General features: G+C 58.0%; 2 protein-coding genes across 2 annotated transcripts in view; both read left to right on the top strand.

Moving 5' to 3' along the window:
* Window positions 1–6,930, top strand: part of LLGL2 (LLGL scribble cell polarity complex component 2) — a 39,019-nt gene extending 32,089 nt beyond the window's left edge. Inside the window, 16 exon segments of the mRNA XM_032456837.1 lie at window positions 659–876; window positions 950–1,017; window positions 1,142–1,295; window positions 1,385–1,489; window positions 1,902–2,194; window positions 2,288–2,438; window positions 2,795–2,945; window positions 3,624–3,740; window positions 3,859–4,025; window positions 4,488–4,752; window positions 4,997–5,150; window positions 5,404–5,432; window positions 5,666–5,713; window positions 5,914–5,956; window positions 6,074–6,135; window positions 6,367–6,930. Coding sequence (XP_032312728.1) covers window positions 659–876; window positions 950–1,017; window positions 1,142–1,295; window positions 1,385–1,489; window positions 1,902–2,194; window positions 2,288–2,438; window positions 2,795–2,945; window positions 3,624–3,740; window positions 3,859–4,025; window positions 4,488–4,752; window positions 4,997–5,150; window positions 5,404–5,432; window positions 5,666–5,713; window positions 5,914–5,956; window positions 6,074–6,135; window positions 6,367–6,374 — 2,033 coding nt within the window. The 3' untranslated portion in view covers window positions 6,375–6,930.
* A 4,035-nt stretch (window positions 6,931–10,965) lies between these two features.
* Window positions 10,966–14,981, top strand: LOC116669240 (5E5 antigen-like). The gene is made up of 6 exons (XM_032498241.1): window positions 10,966–13,076; window positions 13,409–13,472; window positions 13,682–13,791; window positions 13,951–14,025; window positions 14,378–14,474; window positions 14,738–14,981. Exons 1-6 carry the CDS (start codon window positions 10,966–10,968, stop codon window positions 14,843–14,845), a joined length of 2,565 nt encoding a protein of 854 aa, XP_032354132.1. The 3' UTR covers window positions 14,846–14,981.
* The last annotated feature ends 354 nt before the right edge of the window (window positions 14,982–15,335 follow it).

Below are 15,335 nucleotides of genomic sequence, written 5' to 3'. Positions count from 1 at the left end.
CTTTGCTCTTCACAGCTGACAGCATGCTGGGAGCAGGGTCCAGATTTTTGGTCTGTTCTTTCAGATTTTCTACATTGATGATTGTGTCATCTGTGAACAAAGATAGTTTTATTTCTTCCTTCCAATCTGTATACCTTTTATTTCCTTTTCTTGTCTTGCTACCTTGGTTAGTACTTGAAAGGGAGTGGCAAGAGGAAGCAACCTTGCCCTGTTCCTGGTCTCAGCGGGAAAGCTTCAAGTTTCTCACTGTTACGTATTACGTTAGCGGTAGGGGTTTCCTAGGTATTCTTTATCAAGTTAAGGAAGTTGCCCTGATTCCTAGTTCACTGAGAGGTTTTATCATAAATGAGTGTTGGGAATGTCAAATACTTTTTCTGCATCTATTGATATGATCATGAGATTTTCCTTTTTTCAGCCTATTGATGTAATGGATTGCGTTCATTGAGTTTCAAATGTTTACATGGCCTTGCATATCTGGAATAAATCTCACTTAGTCGTGGCATATAATTCTTTTTATGCATTGTTGGATTCAGAGCTTGATATTAAATACAGGCTTTTTCCCTGGCTCCAGCCCCAGAGCTTCAGATTCCACAGGGCCAGGCTGGGAAAACTGCTCCTAGTGGCTCCCACAGCCCCTGACCTTGGCCTGTCCCTGCAGCCTTTGATGACCCCTATGCTCTGGTGGTGCTGGCCGAGGAGGAGCTGGTGGTGATTGACCTGAAGACAGCTGGTTGGCCTCCAGTCCAGCCTCCCTACCTGGCTTCCCTGCACTGCTCCGCCATCACCTGCTCCCATCACATCTCCAACATCCCTCTGAAGCTGTGGGAGCGGATCATCGCTGCCGGCAGCCAGCAGAACACACACTTCTCCACCATGGTGGGTCCAGGCCCTTCCCCAGCCCCACCCCAGGGCCAGGCCCCACCATGAACTTCTCTGTCTTTTCCTCCAGGACTGGCCCATCGATGGTGGCACCAGCCTGGCCCCAGCCCCGCCCCAGAGGGACCTGCTGCTCACAGGGTAGGTGATGTTGATGGTACTCTCTTCCTGCCTAGTGGGATAAGCAAAGTGGGAGTGGAGCCCAGAGGAGTGCGTGCCTGGCCCGGCATGCCTCTCACGGGTGGCAGGCGGGCTCTGCCCACAGGCACGAGGATGGCACGGTGCGGTTCTGGGATGCCTCGGGCGTCTGCTTGCGGCTGCTCTACAAACTCAGCACGGTACGGGTGTTCCTCACCGACACAGACCCCAGCGAGAGCCTCAATGCCCAGGGCGAGGACGAGTGGCCACCCCTCCGCAAAGTGAGGCCCGGAACCTGGGAACCAGGGAGGGCAGGGATGGGCCGGGTCTGGTGCTCATGGCCACTCACGGGCCTCCTCTCCCTTGTCAGGTGGGCTCCTTTGACCCCTACAGTGACGATCCTCGGCTGGGCATTCAGAAGATTTTCCTCTGCAAGTACAGCGGCTACCTGACCGTGGCTGGCACAGCAGGGCAGGTAGCAGGCTGGGCTGGGTGTGGGGAGCAAGGGTGAGGAATGATCAGGTGACTTTGGGCGGCATCCAGGCCCATAAGCTTCTGTCTCAGGACTGGGGGGGGGGGGCAGAAGGGACAGGAGCCAGCCTCCTGAGCGCCCACTGGTGGCGTCACCAGGATCATCACCCACCCTGTGGCTCTGGCTTTGCCCAGCGAATAGAGGTTCCCTGATCCCATTAGAGGGAGGCCTTAGGATGGTTGTTTCCCCTCTAGAAACCAGAATTAAGGGCGAAGGGTGGGACACTTCTGATCCTGATTGGGCCCTGGGCCTTGGCACGGGTCCCAGGTCCTTTGCTGTCCCGGCCATCAGGTCCCTGAGGTCCCATGGTCCCTTGGTGCTGGGGGTTGCTCAGCCTGTCTGCTGCCCCGCCCAGGTGCTGGTGCTAGAGCTGAATGACGAGGAGGCAGAGCACGCCGTGGAGCAGGTGGAGGCTGACCTGCTGCAGGACCAGGAGGGCTACCGTTGGAAGGGGCATGAGCGCCTGTGTGCCCGTCCGGGCCCTGTGTGCTTTGAGCCTGGCTTCCAGCCCTTCGTGTTGGTGCAGTGCCAGCCCCCGGCCGTGGTCACCTCCTTGGCCCTGCACTCCGAATGGCGGCTCGTGGCCTTCGGCACCAGCCATGGCTTTGGCCTCTTTGACCACCAGCAGCGGCGGCAGGTCTTTGTCAAGTGAGCAGCTTGCCCAGGGTGGCTGGGGCCCAGCTCTGTGATTGGCAAGGTCCCTTGGGCCCCAGCATCGCTGACAGGCCAATGTCACCCCAGGTGCACGCTGCACCCCAGCGACCAGCTGGCCTTGGAGGGCCCACTGTCCCGTGTGAAGTCCCTAAAGAAGTCTCTGCGCCAGTCTTTTCGCCGGATACGTCGCAGCCGAGTGTCCAGCAGGAAGCGGCGTCCTGCGGGCCCTCCAGGAGAGGTGAGGCCAAGGCTGGCAGCAGGTCCAAACTGCCCCTCCCTCCCCCACTTGCCTTGGTCACAAGCATAGGCCCTGAGCTGCACTGCACAGGTTCATGCCCTGCCCCACTGCCCACCAACTGGGTGACCTCAGATCTGTCACAATGCTGCTCCATGCCTCGGCTTCCCCAGGTGTAAAAGGCAGTCATTGTAACACCTCAGGGTCAAGTCCTTGGTCAATATCACCAGGCAAGTGGCGGTGAGGGCTGTGGCCAGTCTTCCCCTGGAAAGATCACTGTTGAGCAATGTGATACTGCCCTCCACCCCCCAGGAGGGAAGGACAGAGCCCACCCTCAGGCCCGGCCCAACCCACTGCAGGTGCCTGAGGGGAGCACCAGGGCAGAGCGGGCCGGCCTGCAGAACATGGAGCTGGCGCCCGTGCAGCGCAAGATCGAGGCCCGCTCAGCAGAAGACTCCTTCACAGGCTTTGTCCGGACCCTCTACTTTGCTGACACCTATCTGAAGGACAGTGAGTGGCCAGCCTGAGATGGGGGCCTGGGTGGGCGCCCGCTGCCATGAGGGTGTGTTGGAGGCTACTGCCTGCTGGCTGGTGCCACCCTAAAAGGGGCTTCCCTCTGTGAGCAGGGGAGACCAGAGCCCCCACCTGCCTCTTTCCCTCCCCCTCCTGGGTCTCTGAGTCAGGTCACCCTGGCTTCAAATCCAGGCTCCACCACTCTCTAGAAATGTGACCTTGGACATGTCACTTAGCTTTTCTGGGTCTCAGCTTCTCCCCCTGTGCAATGGGGTAATAGCTTCCTCCTAGAGTGGCTGTGAGGGTTGGGACATGCTGTATGCCTGCTGGTACCCAGTAGGCCCTATAGAAGCTTCCCTGGCTGTTTGCCCCATGCTGCCCTGCTGCCAGGGCAAGGGTGGGGTGAGGGCTGTCCACTGCTGGATCTCAAGGGCTGAGCTGTCTGAGTTTGGGATCATCTGTACATGGGACCCTTGGTTGTCTACACCCAGGAGGTAGGCAGGGCCCACAGCAACTCCATTTTACAGAGGAAGAAATTGAGCCTTATGAAATTTGCTGACTTGATGCTGGAGTCACACAGGTAGTGAGTGGCAAGGCCAGGAAGTAAGCCCAGGTCCCTGGCTCCCTCTGACCCTCAGAGCCAGGGGTTAGATGTAAACCTTTGCCTCCTGTCAGGCTCCCGCCACTGCCCCTCGCTGTGGGCTGGCACCAATGGTGGTACCGTCTACGCCTTTGCCCTGCGTGTGCCCCCTGCCGAGCGGAGAATGGATGAGCCAGTGCGGGCAGAGCAAGGTGAGTACTGAGTGGGGGAGAGCAGAGGGCCTGGTCTGCCTGGGCTGGGAGCCAGCTGGTGTCTCCAGCCTTGCCTCCACCTGACCACCAGCCCCACCACCTACATCTGTCCCTGTAGCCAAGGAGATCCAGCTGATGCACCGAGCACCCGTGGTGGGCATCCTGGTGCTGGACGGACACAGCGTACCCCTTCCTGAGCCCTTGGAAGTGGCCCACGACCTGTCAAAGAGCCCAGACATGCAAGGAAGCCACCAGCTACTTGTCGTGTCAGAGGAACAGTTCAAGGTGCCTTGTTGGAGGAGGCTGGGTCCCCCGGGAATCCCCCAGGACATTTGGGGGCACCCAGACCTTGGGCACAAATGACAATGGCTAGGACTCACACACTTTGTAGCTAGTGTGTGAGGGTTGCAGAGGCACAGGAAAAGAAAGGGGTCTTGGTGGATTCCCTGGGCCCCAGTGGGGACACATGGCAGACATAGACCCGTGTCTATGGAAGACACAGAAAATGCAGATGGGGAAATAAGAGGCCCTGACATCCTGCAGTCCAACTGCAGTGACTCCATGTCTGAGCATTGAGGGAGGGAGCCTGAGACAGCCGGCTTTGCTGGGAAGCTGGGTGGGTGGCATCCGGCGGAGGGCAGAGCCCGGCGGCAGCATTGGGCAGGAAAGCGAGAAGTGCTTGCCTGGCTGGATGAAGTGCTGCAAACTGGTCTGGCCTCAGGTGTGACCGGCTGCCCTGTGCCCCAGGTGTTCACGCTGCCTAAGGTCAGTGCCAGGCTGAAGCTGAAGCTGACCGCCCTGGAAGGCTCGCGGGTGCGGCGGGTCAGCGCGGCCCGCTTTGGCAGCTGTCGAGCTGAGGACTACGGGGAGCATCACCTGGCCGTCCTCACCAACCTGGGTGACATCCAGGTGGTCTCACTGCCCTTGCTCAAGCCCCAGGTGCGTTACAGCTGCATCCGCCGGGAGGACGTCAGCGGCATCGCCTCCTGTGTCTTCACCAAATACGGCCAAGGTGTGCAGGTGGCGGGCGCCTCGGGGACCTCTGCCAGCAGGGCTGGGTTTGGGGCTCCCACTGCACTGCGGGGGCTGCTGGGAAGGGCAGCCACAGGTGTTGTGGCCAAGGCCAGGCTCCTTAGGCAGACAACTTTGGGAGAGGCTCTGGCCCCTGATACCCGCTGGGAGGGAAGCTGTGTTGGCAGCCACAAGGCCCAGGAGACTCAGGCTGGCCTCACTTACCAGACTTCTCCACCCCCCAGGTTTCTACCTGATCTCACCCTCCGAGTTTGAGCGCTTCTCTCTCTCCACCAAGTGGCTGGTTGAGCCCCGGTGTCTGGTGAATTCAGCAGAAACAAAGAACTACAGCCGCCCCTGCAACAGGTCGAGCCCTGAGAAGGCCTCGGGCCAAGCCAGGTAGGTAAAAGGGCGGGTGGTCTTTGCTACAGCGCCTCCTCCTCCTCCCCGGGGTACCCATGGGAGGCTTGCTAGAGTCGCCTTCGCCTGTGAGCTCCGCCCACCCTCCCAGCTCAGGCTCTTTGTCCCCCTTCGTATGCCCCACTCCCCCGTGCAAGCTGGTCAGTCGACCTCATTCTTTGTGGAGCCAGGCTTTCCAAGCCAGAGTGGGGAGCCTAGTGGCCCCCAATCCTTACTGTCTCTTCCCCCACAGGAACTCAGGGAGCCAGAGTGATGGAGAGGGTAAGACAGGCCTCCATCTAGGGCAAAGGTGTTGTGAGCACATCTGGGCCCAGACCTGGGGATGGAAAGGGGAGGGAAGGGGACCCCAGGTGAGCAGCTGGTGTTCGGGCTGGGAGTAGAAACAGCTTCCCTTCCAGTCCTGAGCTCTAGGCTCCAGCACCCCAACCCCCATAAGGAGGGAGCTGGGGCAGAGAAGGGCCCAAGGCTCACCTGACCTGGCCTCTGCCTTCCAGAGAGGAGATCGGGCCCTGTGATGGAGCACGCTCTGCTCAATGACGAGAGTGAGTCAGGGCAGGAGTCAGTGGGCTGGCAGGAGGGACATTTGGGGTGGGGGAGTGCCTGGAAGGCCAGGGGAAACTGAGGGCCATTTCTCTGAAGTGGGGCAGACCTGTCCAGCACCCCATCAGTAGAAAGGGGAGAAAGACTTGGCCCGGCCCCTGCTGGCCTCACCAGGCCTCTGTTCCCCACCCCTGCCCTGCAGAGGTCCTGAAGGAGATCCAGAGCACGCTAGAGGCAGACCGAGGGTGAGTTACTGCTCGGGCTTGCAGGAATGGACCTCGAGGTGCCAGGAGAGCTCTGGGAATAAGGGTCCTTGACTGGAGTCCCCATGGAGGGTGACTGCCCTGTCTTTGCCCACACAGGAGCTGTGGTGATTGGCGTTCTCAGCGAGTGGCTGTGGGGTACAGCCTCGGCAACGGGGGAGGTAAGGGCTCTGGGCACTGCCGTGGGGTGGGTGGGGGGCGGCCAGGAGGGCACGCTTCTGGGGAGGGATGAGCCCCTGTCCTGTTCCCTCAGGATCTTTGGGTCCATCTCAGCCCTGACACATGCCTCTGCTTGTCTTGAAAACCTCCACGTCTGGGCTCAGGTGGGTGACTGAGGCCTGTGTCCTGCCCAGGATGCCCCTAAGCTGCTGTCACTCTATCTCCTCCTGCAGCGGAATGAGCAGGATGCACGTCCAGGCTGCACGATGAACACACACTACTGAGGGCTCTTCCTCGGGGCACTGCCCTGCCTGGAGAGGCCCGCGCACTGGGCCGTGGAGGGCCTGGGGGCATCCCCAGTTTCCACTCTGCTGCTGCTCCTGGCCTCAGGAGGAGAGGGACCCCAGGCCCCTGGGGCTGGCCCTCCCCGGGCCTTGACTCTCTCGGTTCTTTTGTCAATGTTGCACAGTTTTTAACCTCCTCTTCCCCTTTTTGTAGTGGGCTGGATTTTAAATTATAAATGTTAACTGCCTCCAGGTGAAAATGAGTTTTTAATAAACACCTTATTACCTCTTCTCTGGACTGGCCCAATGGCTTTAATTTTTAATTGTGCAGAGATTTTTCCCATATAAATGGAAATGATTGTTAGCCGGTTCCTTACCTTTGCCCCTGGGATGTGTCCCCTGGACCAGGCAGGGTGCTCAGGAGAATGTTTTTTAAGCCACTTGAATCAGATCAAACTGGTTGTGTCTGAACACTATATGCCTTCTCTTTTTGGGAATAAATGATGAGCTAACCGTCTTGAGTCTGTCTGACTGCATCCCTGGGTCTGGAGGCAGAGGGAGGCCCCGAGCTGCCCTGGCTGGCCTTTCCTTGCCATCAGAAGGGGAAGATGCCCACAGTATCTCAGCCCTGATGGCTTCTTCCGGGCTTCGGGGAAAGACTGTGGGGTGCTGCTGGCGGGGGGTGGGGTGGGGTGGGGTGGCGGTGCCTGGAGGTGAAAGATCTCAGCCCCAGGTGAGGGGCTGGATTAAACTGCTGTGAAGGTTCTTGTAAGCTGGAGACTTGATTACTTGGGCTACATCTTTATCTGCCTGTCTCTATTGAGCACCTACTATAGGCCAGGCACTTGGGGTTCAGAGGTGGCCAAGGCAATGTGGTCCCTGCCGCTGTGGGGCCCATGGTCCTTACAAGAGCTTGCAAGAAGTGTTAGGATGAGGAAAATCCAGGGCCTGTGAGAAATGTGCCTGGGGAGGTGACCAGGAGTTGGCTGGGTTGACTGTTCTGCACAGAGGACAGGGGGACAGCAGCAGGTTGTTGGAAATCACACAGCCAAGAAGTGGGGTGTAGTGGGTACTGAGCCTGTCTGGTCCCAAAGCCAATTCCCAACAGAAGTGCCATGGAGCAGAAGAGCGGGACCCTTGAATTTGGTCCCCAATTCCTCATTTACTGGCCGTGGGTCCTTAAGCCACTCATCCTCCCTGAGCTGTTTCACCATCTGAGAAATGAGATCACATCCCCCTCCTCAGGTTTGGGGAGGTTTGAATGAAATGAAGCCTGGGAAGGGACCTGCAGCTCAGGGGATAAGGCAAGCTTTGCCACGCCCACCCAGCTGAGTGAGATACAAGCCCTGGCCTGGATCAACAGGAGGCATAGGAGGGCACAGAAGACAAGAGACTGGAGAGGGGGCACAGAGCTCTCTGCCCCCAGCGCTCACAGGACACACTGTAATGGGCTGGAGAAACCGAAATCCCATTTGTAGCTGGTGGTGACTCCTCACACCTGTTCTCCTGCCAGGCCTTGGGAGCCAGACAGCCTGAGTGGGCATCCCAGCTCTGACACTCAGCTGTGTGCCTCAGTCCTATCATCCATCAAATGGGAATCCTTATGGCACCCACCACGTAGAGTGCTTCCAAAAATTAAGTGAATTCATAGTAAAGTGCTCAGAACAGTACCTGGCACATAATAAGCCCTGAAGTGTCAGCTATTATTATTTTTATTATCATCCTTGTCATTATTATTAGTCCAGGGTAAAACAGTGAGCTCTTTCTCTATCTTTTAAACTATAAAATGCATACAGAATAGCATAAGTCATGGGAGTACAACCCAGGAAATCTCCACGAACTGAACAAATAGTATCACCCTGTGACCATTCTGGTCACTACCAACCCGCCACCCTCACCCCAAGCAGCATCCTGTAACTAGCTCAATTTCCTCTTTTTGAACTTTATATAAATAGAATCACAGAGTGATTCAGTAACTCTTCCATGCCTGGCTTCTTTCACTCACCATTACGTTTGTGAGACAGCCCATGCATGTTGCTGGTGCTTGTAGGCCCTTATCAACGCTGTGTGGTCACCCACTGTGTGAACACATCACCCCACATTCTGCTTTTTTGCAAGTGAAATGAGCCCTCTGAATATCATTGCCCTTTGTCTTGGTCAGTATTGGTGGTGGACTTTCACAGTCAAAGATTCTGGTTTTATGAGTTACTTGCTAACTGATGTTACCCAAGAGCTTGTGCTCCTTTGGGACAGCTGCTTCCTTCCCTAGAAGGCTGCTTCCTTGGGAATGCAGACTACAAAGGCCGAGTCACTTTCAACTCCTTGCTCAAACCAGGACTCTGGGCTGTGAGTGTACCTCCTGGGTAATGTGACTGCTTGCAGCAGCTTCACCCAGGTCCAAGGCTGGCTCCAGGAGATGTGCAGAGAGGTGGGTGTAAGGCAGGTACCAGCCAACTGGAGAGCATTCCAAGGAAAGTGCCACAACCTGGAATGTTACTCCCTCCTCTGGCTCTGATTCTGGCTGGGGCAGCTGGAGAGGAGAGGCCAGAGTGAGTGGTCAGCAGGGGGACAGGAGTCCTATGGGGCAGGTCACAGGCCCTGGCTGGATATCTCATCTGGCTCCATCTTGGATGCCCCAGAACCTGCCCTGCAGCAGCTTCCTGGCCCTGGGGCCATCCAAATGGGCTCATGAATCCTGCCTGGGTTTAACTACTGTATGACCACCAAGAAACAGACCCATACCCAACAGAAAGTTGGGTAAAGGATGGGAAAAGATAGGCCTCCTAAGAAAAGAAAAAAAAAAAAAAAAAAAAGCTGAATGAGGGGGAAGAGCTAATTATTTTCACAGAGAAATGAATTTAAAAGGCATTGAGATTTTGTCACATTTCAGAGTGGCAAAAATGTTAGGTAACACCATGCCTTGGTGCTATGTGAAAAATGGGTGGTCTCCTATCTTGTTGGTGGAAGTGTAAATTGGTACAACCTCCATGGAAAATTTGGAACGCTCCCAATTAAAAATGCACATACCCTATAGTCCAGCAATTCTACTTTTAGGAACTGATTCTGCTTGGATACAGTGAAATCAATAGTTTGTCATTGAAGCGAAAGAAATGAAAGCAGCATCCATTTCAGATGTAAAACTCTGTTAACCTAAAACAATAAAGAAAGCCGGTTATTTGTACTAGCAAAATAGGTTTACTCGGGAGCAGAAAAGAATTACAATTTGGGACAGCAATTATGGCTAACCACATACAACTCTGGTAAAGCAAAGGAGAGGAAAATTGTATAGAGAAAGGGAAGTTGGGAGGGGCTGTTACAAACAAAAAGTCCATTGGAAGAAACTGAGAGTTTGAATTATAGTAGCTTTTCATTGGCTTAGTTAGGCAGTTTCTCATTGACTGAGTTGTTGCCAGGCAAAGAGAAAGTCTTTCTCCTGCTGTCCGTGGCAGAGTCATATCCTGCCTAAGATCCAAAGTACATTTTCTTTCTCTTGGGATCTGTAATGAGGTGAAATGGTATATGTGTGAGCCCTCCCCCTTCTGGCCTCTGGGCTCCATTTCAGTGAGGTTTTCCTTTATTAATTTTCACACTATCAATAAAGAATTGGTTTAACAAGGCATATTCATTTGCTAGAATAATATACATATGTAAAAAGAAAAGAAAAAGATCTTTATGTACTGTTAGGAAATCCCCAAGTTAATCTGTATGATTGGGAAAAGCTAAGCGAAGAACTATGAGCTAGGTAAGCTTCCACCTGTGCTCAAAGGGAAAGAGCATACTTGCTGTCTCTGTATGGACAGGGTAGGTAGTGGAGGGTCAGGAATGGAAAACTTCATCTTGTGGATTTTGAACTATGTGAATGTATTTATTACCTGTTCAGAAAATTAAATATACTAACAACACACACATTGGGGCAATCAGAAACATATGGGGTCTGGTTATGTTTCATGACTAACAGGCATTTGTGTTACACCAGTTCAAGATTCACTTATGTTTTATGCAGTTTTCTTTAAATTGTATTTCACAATCTAGAAGAAGTACAACAGCAAACCTAAGGAAACTCAGGGGGTACCGGCTATGTGCCAAAGTTAGCTGGGTCCCAGACTCCTGGAGCAATCCAGGGGGCCAAGGAGGAGAGTCTGTGCCCATGGAGCCCCCAGGACGAGGAGGACAACCCAAACAGGTTCTTCCCTGCTGAAGAAGCAAGTGAGGTGGGAGCAGAGCGTGGGCCCCTTCAGTTTGGCTCGGTGCCAGGCTGGCCTAGCTGGCAGCCACTCCAGGCAGCAGGTTGCCCTGTCCACGGCCTTTGTCCACAGCTGCAGCTTCTCCTCTTTCCTGGGAGGCCTCCACTCTATTGTTGGCTGAAAGGGTCAGGCCCCGCAGCCACGTGCATTATTGATGCTCATGCGTAAGGCGGGACACTCAGGGGCGGGGCGTAGATTAAGACCTTAGCCCCCTCCGGAGCTGAACCCTGTGGCCTGCCGCTGAGGGCGCCCTCGGGGCCGTCAGATCCTAGGGAAGAGGAGAGGAGGGAGACGCCAGGAAGCCATGGGTGGGAGGAAGGGCAAAGCGCCCCAGCGCCAGGAGGGAACCGAAAAGCTAGCCTCGGGGCAGCAGGAATCAGGGTCAGTCAGCACAGACGGCGCGCCCAGCCAGGAACGCCGAAAGGGCCGAAAGGGCCGCCGCAAGGGCCGCAGTAAGGCCCGCGGGGCGAGACTGGTCTTGGAGCCCGCCACCGCGGGAGGCCAGGAGAACCCTGGTGGGCGCAGGAAGTCCACCGTAGAGGAGAAGGGCGACTGGGGCCTGCCAGAGGCTGGGCCGCAGCCAGAGGCCAAGAGGAGCCAAGGCAGCGAGCGGCGTCGGGGATGCGGGCCTAAGGAGAGCCACAAGCCCGAGGACGGCTGCGGAGGGTGCCTGGAGGAGAAGAGTCTCCCCCGAGGAGGAGGGAGGACACGCGAGCGCGACCGCCGCAGGCGGAGAGGAAAAGGGCACAGCCGCTCGGTTCGACCGGGCCGCCGAGAGACCCGGGGCCTCGATGGGGACACGTCGGGTGCAGATGGGGGCAGTTCCTGCCGGGACAGCGAAGCCCGAGAGGCCTGGGAGAGCGGCAGCCAGGGCGGCGGGGTGCCGGAGCTGCGGCCCAACTCGGAACAAACGGACACGGGCTCTGGAGGCACCCAAACCGGTCTGGAGCCAGCGCTGGAGACGCCAGGAGAGCGCCCGAGCAGCGATGGCATCAGCAGCGACGGCAGGGGCAGCTACCAGCCCTCTACCGAGCCCCAGAGCCCGGAAGGGTCGTCGGGGGCGAGGCCCCAGGGAGAGAATGAGGATTCTGGGACAGACACGGACTCGAATCTGGAGGGGGCCGGGCCTGGACGGAGCCCATGGGCAGCCCCAGGAACGGCGAGCCGGGCCACTGAGGCCGAAAAGGCTGAGCCGGACGGAAAAGCCACGGCTTCTAGTCCCCTCGAGGGCAGCCGCGCACGCGTCCCCCGGAGCTTGCGGGCTTCTCGAGACCCAAAGCCGGCCCGAGACGCAAGGGACAATGGCCTGCAGCTGGAGGCAGAGCCGCGGGGCGCCGAGCCCGTAAGAGCCGAGGCCTCGACTGCCCGGGGTCAACGCCGCCAGGTTGGAAAGGTGGTGGGGAAGGTGCAAGGTACGGCGGGAGAGAGCGTAGCGGGAACTGGAGGAGGAGACGGGTTCAGGGACCTAGCGCCGCTGGCCGCCCTAGTGGCGCTCCGCAAGCTCCCCGCGAGGCCTCCGCCAGGCCCAGGTCCCCAGGCGGCGGGCCCTCGCCCCTCCGGCCTCAAGGAGCGGCTCCGCTGCGTGGCACGGGTTCTAGGCCTTCTGCGGTGGCTTAGGCTGCGGCTCCGGCAACAGGCAGCCGGGGCGCCCGGGGTGGGCGGGGCGCGGGGGGCGGAGGCTCAGGTGGGTGAGGGGCGGGGCCGCGGGCCTGGGCTGCGACGCCGTCTAGTGCTGAGCCTGGCGTGTGTAGTGGGGCTCAGGGGGCGACCATGGGCTCCCCCTGGCGGCGGCCTGAGCTCCCCGCAGGTTGCAAAAAGCGCAGTCCCTGACAACCCTTCCGAGAACCAGGACCGGACTCCAGATCCCAAGTTCGCGGTCGTCTTCCCCAGGATCCACACGGCAGGGAGGGCCTCACGCAGCCGTAGTTCAGAGGAAGGGTCCGCGGACCCCCCCGCCGGGGAGGTGCGCGTTTGGCCTTGTGCAGGGGCTTCAGGAGACAGTGAGGGGCACAGGGCGAGTGGAGAAGGGGTGGCCGAGCCCCTCCACAGCTCTCTCCTCGGCCCAACTTTCTCCGACGAGCCCCCACTCGACGATAGCGGCTCCAGCAGCGAGGCGGAGCCGGAGACCTTGGGAGCCGAGGCTCCAGTGCACTGGGCGCAGAGCTCGGACGCCCATGAGGACCCTGGGCTTGGCACCGAAGCACTGCTGCCCCGACTCACCTTGGAGACCCGCCAGCGGCGGGAGAGGAGCCCAGGCCCCCGCGGGTCCCTGAGGGATTGGTGGGAGCCGGAGGATGATGCCGAGGAGGCGCTGGAGAGAGACCTGGAGCTGAGCATCGGGCCGGGCCTGGAGGTGCTACCATTTTCCGGCCTCGGTGAAGGCCTAGAAGACACCGAGGACCTGGCCCGGCTGCGGTGAGTGGGCGCGGTGCCAAATCTACCGTGCCCTGGGTCACACTTGCCCGTATCCCATTCTACTCCCATTTTTATGAATTGTGTCCTTAGAAGGGATTTTGCCTCACAAAAGTTCGCTTGGCTGGAAGGGGTAGGTGAGAGGAGAAAATCAGGTGCCCTTTCCTTCCCTAACTGGCACAAGGCTTCCCTCTGGGTTGGTGGCCTGGTCCTGCTTGTAGCCCCCACAGAGGCCCCTGTGTCATGGGAGGAGCTTCCAGATGGTACATGACCCTAACTGTGCAGCCAGTGCTTCTGTCCCCAACACCCTGCTCCTTTACCCTGCTTCCCCACAGGCTGGTGTGTGACAACTCCATTCTGCTCTGCCTCAAGAAGAGGTTTCACCTGGGCCGAATCTATGTATGAGGCTGGGATTCTCTTTCCCCTGGGATCAGAGGGCTTCCCTCCAGCCCCCCTGGAGCCTCTCCCTCCTTCCTTCTCCCTGGGCTGGAGGAGGTCCTCTCTGGGGTCCTGCAGGGCAGGGCAGGGGCCGGGGGCATCAAAGGGCCACTCCATTTGCATCACCTGCTCCCTCCATGTTCTGGTGAGAGCTTCTGCTTTCTTCCCAGACCTTTGGGGGGGCCCTCCTGCTCGCTCTGAACCCCCACCGGCCCCTGCCTCTCTTCTCACCTGAGGTCATGGCTAGCTACCTTCCCAGGAAGGCCCCCAACACCACCCCGTAAGTGAATTTGTCACAACAGCCCCCAGGTGGCTAAGCCCCAGCATGTCCCACTGATTGAGGACCTGGGGACAGTGGGCGTGACCTGCCTGCACCCAAGAGGGCCCCAGATGCCCACCTCCAGTAACCTTCTCATCTGCGCCCATCCTCCTCCCCCAGACACATCTTTGCCATCGCGGCATCAGCCTATATCCTGTCTCAGAGCACTGGGCAGGGCACATGCATCCTCCTGGGGTAAGTGGTGTCCGCCCTGCACGGTTGAACCCTCAGGCCACACTGAGGGCTGGAGTAGGGGGGATGTGAGGGCTGCATTTGAAACTGCCAGTCTGATACACTGTTGGGTGGCAGCTCTGGACTTCCTAAGATTGCGCTCCTGGCTGAAGTCACCACGTGTCTACCTTGAATGTGGCATCTTGGGGGCTTTTTTTTTTTTCTGTTTAGTCTCTATGTCCTGGCTCTGTTTCTGCATTTCTGGGAGTCTCATTTAGGGTAGGTGTCACTTCCAGGTGGGCATAGCCCCACTTTGGGGCTCAGGTCATCCTATGTGCCCCTTCCTGGAGACACTGCCAGCCCCTCCCCCCTGCAGTGGGCCCAGTGGCTCTGGGAAGACAGAAGCTGCGAAAAAGATTGTGCAGTTCCTAAGTAGCCTGGAGCAGGAGCAGACGAGGGACAGAGGGTGTCAGGTGAGGGGCAGCTGGCCATTTACCAGGGATCCAAGAGGGACCATCCTACTCCTTTGGGCCAGGAAGATGGTCTTCAGGCCTCTGGCTTCTTCGGGGCAGTCCCAGGCATTGTCTCCTGTGGGAGCAGGGTGGGCTGGGGGGACTGACACCCCCATCGCCATGGACCAACAGAACTCCTGGGTACAGTGTCCTCAGCTGGGATGCCTGGTCAGTGGGCACCTCTGCTGCCACAGGGGATACCTGAATGCCCCTTCCCCATCCAGCTGGATGATGTGCTGCGCATGCTCAGCAGCTTTGGCCATGCCAAGACAGTCCTCAATGCCAATGCCAGTCGCTTTGGCCAGGTCTTCTGCCTCCGCCTGCAGCAGTGAGTGATGGGGGTCCAGGTGGGCAGGGGCATCCATGAGCTGTTCCCTTTATTGGGAACCTGATGGCTGCTGCCCCTCGGTCCAGCCCACGGTAGGTCCCATTCTGAGTGGGGCCGCCGGGTTGCATGTACCTTGGGTCCCCTCACCAAGTGTCCTGTGCCCACAGCGGGGTCGTCCTGGGGGCATCTGTGTCACATTACCTGCTTGAGACCTCAAGAGTGGTGTTTCAGGTAAGACCCTCCCTGCTGCTTCCAGAGTGGGAAAAGGGGAGGGGCCACTGTAAAGGACTGTGGTCCCTCCGCCCCCGGGCTTGCCTTCCCTAGGACTTGTCCTTGGTCCCCTGGGACACATGGAAGCCACTGCTTCCCCTAAGCCAGTCCTTCCCCACTAGGCCCAGGCTGAGCGGAGCTTCCACGTTTTTTACGAGCTTCTGGCGGGGCTGGACCCCATGGAACGGGAGCAGCTCTCCCTACAGGGGCCGGAGACCTACTAC

Source organism: Camelus ferus, chromosome 16, assembly GCF_009834535.1.
Source record: "Camelus ferus isolate YT-003-E chromosome 16, BCGSAC_Cfer_1.0, whole genome shotgun sequence".
Taxonomy (NCBI): domain Eukaryota; kingdom Metazoa; phylum Chordata; class Mammalia; order Artiodactyla; family Camelidae; genus Camelus; species Camelus ferus.
The sequence above is the reverse complement of the archived record's forward strand: the minus strand, read 5'-3'. Positions and strand labels throughout refer to the sequence as shown.